Genomic DNA, 8,767 nt, shown 5'->3' with positions numbered 1-8,767 from the left:
AAAAAAAAAAAAGAAAAGAAAAGATGAAATCTGTCTTTGCTCTCTGGGATTACAATATAAACCTCTCAATTATTCAGTGCTGGAAAATTCCATCACAAGAAGCAGGAGCACCACACATTGATCCAACTTTGAATTACCAATAGAGATGTTGTAGGACTCTTTTTGGCAAAGACAAGACAGAAATACAAAGATTCTTTGTAGACATTGTTGAATACCTTAGTGTTCCCTACATTTTAGTGTGGCCTCTGCAATTTTTACAGAGGCTATTTTGAAGTTCTATCCACTGCACAATGCTGTTAGAAATCTTTTTCTCTCTCTGTTGTTCCTGTGCATTGACTGACATGAGACTAACACATATTAATTCTCTAAAACAAAACTAAAATTTTAAAAATCTGTATTTTACTGTGAAACCCTTGGAATTCTGTCAGAAATCGCTTAGATTTTAATTAGCATTAGAGAAGTTGAACAAAACTTGAGAAGCCTTGAAAGAAAGCCACAAATAAGTGCCTGTCTTAAGAGTCTTATGGCTTATGAGCCTACCAGTGTTCTCTTCCCTCAATATTTGCTCTCTCTTGGTGTTAATACTGAATAATTAAACAAGTCATTTGAGGAAGAACAAAGCTTTTTGACAAAAGTGATTTTGATTGTTAATTTTCAGAATCAAGTATGCTGCAGGGAGTGTGATAGTATTAATTCTGCTATTAATTTAAATTACAGATATTCTGTAAAGCTGTATGCTGGTTCAGTACTGCTGCAGCACTATTGCTAAATGTCAGAGAGACAAAAGGATTTAATGTTTCTAAGAGTAGAAATTCAAAAACTTTTAAGGCCCTGTCGTGGGTCTTCCAGCAAGCTTCTTAAAAAGTCTTGAATCCAATATTCAGTCACAGAATCCTCCTCCAGCAGTAGTGGAATGAAATCCAAAGTGCAAAATTTCAGGTAGAAAACTCTCTGTGGGTAGCTAATAGGTAACACTGAGGAGATGGATGGGTCTTGGAGCTAATCATAAACATACACTATATACAATGGTGAAAGACTATAACAGTGAGACCTCAAACTTGCAAAAAAAGAATACAGAATATATAACCAAAACTAAGCAAGTTTCTTGCTTTATGTCCTTTTTTCCCCACACACTTAATTCTCAGCTCCTTTACACCTTTAAAGAAAGCACTGTAAGAAAGACAGAGAACATCCCTGAACAGCAGAGATCCCAATGAGCATTTCCTCTGAAATGCACAAACATGACTTAAAATCTCTCAACTGAGGCATCTACCTAAAGCTGGAACCAAATCATAAAATTAAATGGGAAAAAAAACCCCAAACACACACATATGCACACAAAAAGAGGGCTTCTTTTCTCCAGATGTGATTTAGAGGGAAAAAAAATAAATCTGAAGAGCAGTCTCCTAGGTTTGCTACAGGCATCTTCATGGCACAGCCATCACAAGTCTCTAAGGCAGCTGGTAGAAGTGCTGAGTTCTGCCTTATAGATGCTCTCGGGCTGAGACACTGTCTAAATGGAAGTGTGCTTGTAGGTAGAACTTTAAGCTTCTGAGCAACTTAAACAAAAAATACTTGGACAGAAACTAATAATATTGGTGTGGATCGCTTCTAGATCACAATTTTGAACTTAGTCCTATTGCAATTGCTGAAAACTCCTTCTTGATTTGGCCCTACTATTTCTCAAAATTCTTTTAAATTTCAAAGCCTTACATCAATATTAATGAACACAGCACCACACCTAAGTATCTAAACCAGCAGGGCTCTGTCCCTCCCATTCCCGTCAAGACTCTGTAAAAATGAGACGCATCTCCCTTTTAATGCTTTCCAGGAGAGCAGTATCTGCTGAAAAAAATACAGCACTGAACACAGATGGACACCTTCTGTAAAAATCTGTTTCAACAGTACAGTAAGCAATTACTGTTAGAGAAACAGTGTCTTCAGATAATTAGATACTTAAAAATTGAAGTTGTTTATGTTTATAGAAGAAGAGAAATTATAGACGGAATTATGCAAACAAATCTATCATGGACCATGAGCTTCTGTCAGGTTGCTAATGAAGGTAGAAAGCAGCAATCTTTCTTTATAAGGTTCTCTAATGACCATGATAACAAACCAATTTTTTTTTTTTAGTGCTGCACATTTCCCTTCCCCCATTTTTTTTCCGTTGAGTATCAGTTTATAGTGATAAATGCTTTCAGAAGACAAAGAGGATGAAAGAAACTTGAAGATGACACTCTTGAATTATGCTGACACTGAAATGATTAAATTAAGCAAAAATTCAGTATTTCATTGTCAATTTGACTCTGATTTCTACCCAAACAAATTTGTGGACTCTGTTATGGTACATTTTGTCTTCACTTAAAATTTGCTTCTGAGATGCATTAAAGAGACAATTACCTCTTTTATCTTACTGTAAGCTGTAAAGGCTAATAATACAGTAGTCCATCAGAAATATTACCTTTCCTTCAAGACAAACATTTTCTGCTTAGAGAAGATCCATGCATACTGATTAAGAAAGGATTCTACACCCAGGCAGTGTTCAGATATATACTTTCGTCACATAAGGACTTTGTTTGCCTACTGTACACAAAACAACTATATTGCTTTTAGGAAAAAGCAGAGATTTTCTATGCTGTCTGAGCTTTTCATGCTATCTGGGCACCGAAACAGGTTATAATGGCAACATTTGTTGATTCTTGAATGCATGAGAAATCCTAAAATCATTACATTAATGACAGGAATTACAGAACAACCAATTATGCTAAATAGCATCTTATTTTTGTCTGGAAATATTGCAGTGTAAACTTTTGGCTGGAAGATTTACTATAGGAGTACTACAGATTTTAGCTTTAATTTCCTCAAAAGATGATCTTCATTGCTGATGCAAAACACACACCACAGACTTTTACCTTACAACGGTGTGATAAACCAAGCTAACAGTCTTTTAGAACTAGGCCCAAACAAGATAATAATAATATAAATATTATTTTAATAATATAAATACTATTTTATCCTTAAAAGTTTTGTTGCCCTCCAAAATTACCTGGAACATGACACAAACCTACAATAATGAACTAAACTAGGAAAAAAATCATGTAATATGTTGCAGCTTGTTCATTTGTGAACAGCAGTAAGAACAGTTGCACATCCCAAGGTAATACTCATGTATTTATCCAGTTCATGTTTCTGAAGCACTTCAGAGATTAAAAATCCTCAAAGTGCACAGCATTTGCTATAATGAAAGAAAACAGAGACACAGATATAAAATAACACATTGCTGATTTCTATTATCATGATAAAATAAAAATAATTATGGATTTATCATCAATACACCTCTGTTTTTCTATTCAAACACAATAACTAGGATTGAAAGCTTTCAAAACTATCAATATGGAGATAATTACTGAAGAATGAAAAACTGAGGATGTACAATTTACAGAATACTGCTACATGCGAATACAGAAATAATATTCTCTTCTGTGAGGTTACAAAACTGGGGAATTCACAGTATCTCAAGTATCACTTCTTACAGAGTGGAGAAATTAATAACAGCAACATACCTAAATGTTTGAAAAATGAGCATACTGTTTTTGAGAATACCTGCCTGAACACACCTTAAGAATGCACTTATGATGTCCTACACATGCCATGGTGTGTGACAGACACCAGCTCAACCCTGGCCCCACTTAATGGCAACATTTTTAAAAACTTTCCATTGAGCAGGACTGGACACAAGAATGGTGCAGAAGAAGCGTAATGAAGAAGAGCAACCATGGCATGCATCTGAGTGAAACAAATCTACTTCTGTTTACAGACAATGACACCACATGGTCAGGTACCACATTTTGGCTTGAAGAGAAATGAACACAGTTCAAAAATGGCAGAGGTTTTCATAAAATCTTCATGGATGACACTGTTTGTACTAGGCTTCTGCCAGAAATGGGTCACTTAGGTTCTCATATAAGCCAGCACTTAAGCAAATAAAAATAAAAATAGAAAAGGTAAATAAACACACAAAATGTTTTCATCCTTCTCTCCAATGATTTATTGTTGCCAGAGCTCTAATCTAATTTTAGGTGAGCTCATCTTTTTTTCTGCCCTGGAGCCATTTAAACTCAATATTGCTCTGCTTCCAGAGCCACGAGAGAGTAAAGGCTCCCTCAGCCACTACAGATGCTTTGCTGACATTTTACTTTAGCTGTTCACTGTAAAAGTCATCAATATTGGTTCACTCCTGAAGAGACCTTTTCTAACAAAAATGAAAACAAATTGCTGGCATTAGATCAAACTTTGACCTCTGCATCCCAAAGTGGGGAAAGTGAGATCTGAACTCTTTGCTTTGGAAGCTTCCAAAAGCTCTTCCAAGAAGGCAAACTTTTTTTATTTTAGTAAAATGTTTTCTGAGCTGCCAGGCTGAAGCTGCTTCCTTGCTCATGCTGTCAAATGAGCTAGCTGGCAGGTACAGGCAGCCAGCTGGGGCTCTCATGGGCCTGCCTGCACCACAGCTGTCCTCTCTCTGAAGCAGCAGCAAGTGATGTGAGGTCTTTGGGGAAACTATTTCAGAAATCATCTTTTTGTCTGCCTCCTTTCCATCTGTTTACTCTTCCCATCCTCAATATTCCTGCCCTGAACTCTATTTCACCAGCACTATTGTCCTTCATGTCTTCTTTTTCCTGTCCCTGGTTATCCCTGGCTCCTCACGTGCTGATCTAAAGCTAAGTCTGTGTGGGAAGGAAAACTACACTCTGAAACACTTGCTTGTGGATTGCTATTTGCTGGTCATACACAAGTCTCTACAAAGATTTAAAAGGATTTTTTGGTGTGATTACTCTGCTAGGTTTCCTCAAACAACCCTCAAAATACCGTTGAGTTCATCTTCTAATTTCTATCACATTTGATGGAGAGATGAAATCTTCAAAGATATGACATTTCTTCAGGTTTGTAAAAATCAATGTCTTGAAAGAAGAGAGATGCAACCCAGCTCACTTGCCCTACTGACAACAGGCTACAGCAGGAGCCAGAAGCTACTTGCCATTTAGGTGCCACCAGTCAATCTGCTGTGATGGTGAAACACCATCTCTTGCCCAGCAAGCAGCTACTGGGCATCTAAGAGCAGTCAAAAGAGATGAGGAGTTTGCAGGTGAGCTGAGGCACATAAGGAACAAAATGAATGTTTGTGAGGAGGCTGATGGTAAGAAAAGCAGATGCAGTGATAATACCAGGCATGAAACCATCTGAAACTATCATTGAATCATTTGGGTTTTTGATGTCTCAGCGCTCACAGTGCACCACCTGCAAGAAATCTATAGCGTATGCTTTCCTATACTTTTAATTGTCCTGTGACATACTGGAAAGCTATTTATTCTCCAAATTCCAATGGCTGCAGTTGAACACAAATCTGAACGTTCCTTACACCATCTGTAGGAAACTGCAAGCTTCATCCTCTCACATATATCACATGGTCGGACAATGACTATGGGAAAGGATGCATCTGAGGCCAAAGGGATGAACCAGTTTGCGGAATTGTTCTCAACCAAGTCTCAAGATCTGAGAATAGCTAAACACTTATTATCATCACCACGGCAGGGAGTCTAAACAGTAGTCACAATGTTTTCATTTTTAAACATGAGATAAAAATAATGCTTCCAACTGAGTAGGCAGCTGAAAGAGCGAACTGCAGGAAAAGACTGATGCGCTAGAGATTTTACACAAACTCTTTGACTCATGTTTTCCAAACATGTAAGGAAAACGATGCAGTAAACACTGAAACAAAATTAGCATTTGCATCTCTGCATTGTCTGTACTCAAATACAAGAGCTTCTGTGCTACCATATATCTTTAAAATACGATTTCCTCAAGATCAAACAGCTGGATCTTCTCCAGAACATCACTCACGTGCTTCAGACCATCTCTTGTGGACTGCACTTACCATAATCTCCACTGTGCTATGGATGTAGCATTAAACTGATAAATATGGTTTCATAACAACACAGCAGATACAGTTAATGTCACCTAAGTTGATTTGCACTTAGGTTCACAGACCCACTATACAGAGATAATAAATATGATACCAGACTGTCAGGCAGGAGAAGCTAGAAGAGACAGATGACCTTTGTGCAATACTTCACCCTCTTCTCTCTCAGGAATGTATAACATGAAGATATGAAAGCAGACACAGTCAGTCACCACTGACACCAACCAAAATGTCACCAATTTTATTAGAACACAGAACAGCATAAAAAAAAGTAATCAATTGCTTAGTTAGAGCTGTGTTTGCTGTGTCTTTGTCTCCCTGAGTGCCTGAGAGAGTGGAACAAAATTGCCAGCAGTCACATTATGGAGACAGGTTGACAGGCTGGATGACCTGCTCACATCTCATGTCTGGGCTCTTGACTTGCATCTTAAATGACTTTCACATCAGTGCCTTTGCAGGGAATCTGCTTTGCCATTCAGAAGGGTTTCTGCCAACCTGAGATCAAACAGTGAATGCTTTGTCCTACCTGGTACGTCTGTAATTGCAAGTCCTACTGGGAAAGCAACACCCTCCCTTTCACCTCCCCCACCATACACCTGGAGTTATTGTTTGGGACACCCTATAGGGGGAGGTATGTGATAAAGAAACAGACACTTAACAACTTCAAAAAAATCTCCAACACCAGAATTGTTTATTGCCTTGAAATGAGAGCGACTCCCTCAATACCACAGTTCCTGCTCTCCTGTGACACACACCAACCCAGTTTTCCCCATGTCCCTCTTACTCTGGAGTCATCTGGAGTGACATGACACAGCAGGAAAAGAGACCGGTTCACTGTGAGACCTGCTACTCACTCTCTTACAGTGTAACGGCCCCCGTTCCAGCCGCACGTCGCTGTGGGAAACTGGTCCCCACGGGCACCAACTACACAGACAATCTTGCCGCTCCTCACGCTCAGGGAGAGCAGAAGGTGGTGGAGCACAACTGGCCCTTTCTGCATCATTGAAGACCTGTCTGCTATGTAGAGTCATATAAACGTTTGAGGAGTTTCCACGATGAAGGGCTACCACAACAGTTGACTTGAACATGCAATGTGACTGCCCACACCAGTTCCCTCTCTCTGCCCCATCACACGGAGCATGGACACTGAGGACATGGCACTGCACGGAGGACAGCAGGGGTGGAGAACGCAATCTCTGCTCTTCCATTGCTTGGTATGTCCAAGCAAAACGTTTCCTAATTTGTAATTTTCATCGTATTTTCAAACAGAACAGTGACCAGCTTTCCTCTCCACTGTTCAATTAAAACACAACCAGTAGATTTCACCAGCAAAGGCACTGCAAGCAGCTGAAGAAATGAGTAACAGATGTACATACCTGCTTGCTGTGCAGTCTGTGGGATCTGTTGACTCCGCTGTGCGTTGTACTGAACTGAGGCAATGGGTCTGTACTGCTGAGTTGTTGAGGTAGGGTACTGACCAGATGGGTAGTAATACACTGGCATCTGCAAAGAAAGAGAACAGCAGCTAACTGTAAACTCTAAAGATCAAAGATTCATAAAATAAAACAAAACTGGAAGAGGAACAAGAGTTCGAGTCAAACATATTAGTGTTAACACGAATCAAGAGAAGTGGTTTGCATTGTCTCTCTCATCAAGAATCACTGCTTGCTTCCAGCTTTGCTAGGAAAAGGGGTATCAGTGCCCACATTTCTTTTCAGATAATTCAAGAAACAGGAAAAAACAGAGTTTTAATTGAAAAAGACAAAAATCAGACAGAATTCATAAAAAGCTACATGCATATACCAAAGGAAAAATACCACAGTAGTTTTTTATCACACTACAATATCAAAAGCTGCAGCAAAATGGATGCAAACAATACCTTCTGTATCAACATTACACATACAGACAGCATGTTGAACCATTAAATGAACTGTAGAGAAAATGGTCCATTCGAAGCAAAGAATGGCCTAGAGTAAACATATTTAGAAGTGACATGGAGACCAAGATGGAATGTGTGTGCCCTAAACACCTGTAGGAAACAATCATTAAATTCACATGTCTGGATAACAGCTACATCCTTCCTTACATGAACATTTCCCTCTCAAGCCTCTCTTGTGCTTGGTGTGAAAACAGTTACAGTTCAAAAAACAAAGTTGTTTTCTTGCGGGAGCTAAGGGTAGGCATTAAATCAGCAAGTTCTGCTAGATGGGTTTCTTTTTTCTATTATTATTGTCATTAAAGAGCAATGTGTACTACATCGTTTTATCACATAGGTGAATACGCAAGTTTGAGGGTGACTGAAGCTAAATATTTTTCCTATACTTGCTATATCGCTGTTGCTGAGACATTTGAGCTAAAAAGTTCTCAACTGACCCCTCACAAGTTCAAAACACTCAAAATTTTTCATTTTCAGCTGCCAGGGATGCTGCGGGCACCTGACAGAGTTTGGCAGTGTACGGTATGAATAGACTGCAGAGGGGAACAGGCTCAGGAGAATGTTGCTTCTCTTGCAACTTCTGCCACAACCGTCAGCATTTCTTAATAAAGTCATTCAAATTTTTTCTCACTTTTGTATAGCATTTATCCTACTCAGACATATGCAAAGAATCATACCAAATGCTTTTATTTTTTTCATAAAAAAACCCAAGAACTACTTTTGCCACTTCTATTTGCATGGAAGAAATGTTCCTGAAACAGTTCATTCAACTTGATCACCCATAAAGTGTTAGCAAAGTAAAGGTACCTACATCCTCTCATAAGAGAGATTAGAAATTTTCCTCGGAAATTTTA

At 38.7% G+C, this 8,767-nt stretch overlaps 1 protein-coding gene across 18 annotated transcripts in view; it reads right to left on the bottom strand.

Moving 5' to 3' along the window:
* ARPP21 (cAMP regulated phosphoprotein 21) overlaps positions 1-8,767 on the bottom strand; it is a 191,678-nt gene that overhangs the window by 27,534 nt on the left and 155,377 nt on the right. For all 18 annotated transcript variants that reach the window (XM_017821650.1, XM_017821745.1, XM_017821754.1 and 15 more), the window contains one exon: positions 7,354-7,480. In XM_017821650.1, coding sequence (XP_017677139.1) covers positions 7,354-7,480 — 127 coding nt within the window. The remainder of the gene's footprint in view (positions 1-7,353; positions 7,481-8,767) is intronic.

The sequence above is a fragment of the Lepidothrix coronata genome, unplaced genomic scaffold (assembly GCF_001604755.1).
Source record: "Lepidothrix coronata isolate B3197 unplaced genomic scaffold, Lepidothrix_coronata-1.0 Scaffold3, whole genome shotgun sequence".
Taxonomy (NCBI): domain Eukaryota; kingdom Metazoa; phylum Chordata; class Aves; order Passeriformes; family Pipridae; genus Lepidothrix; species Lepidothrix coronata.
This window is presented reverse-complemented; position numbering and strand designations above follow the sequence as displayed.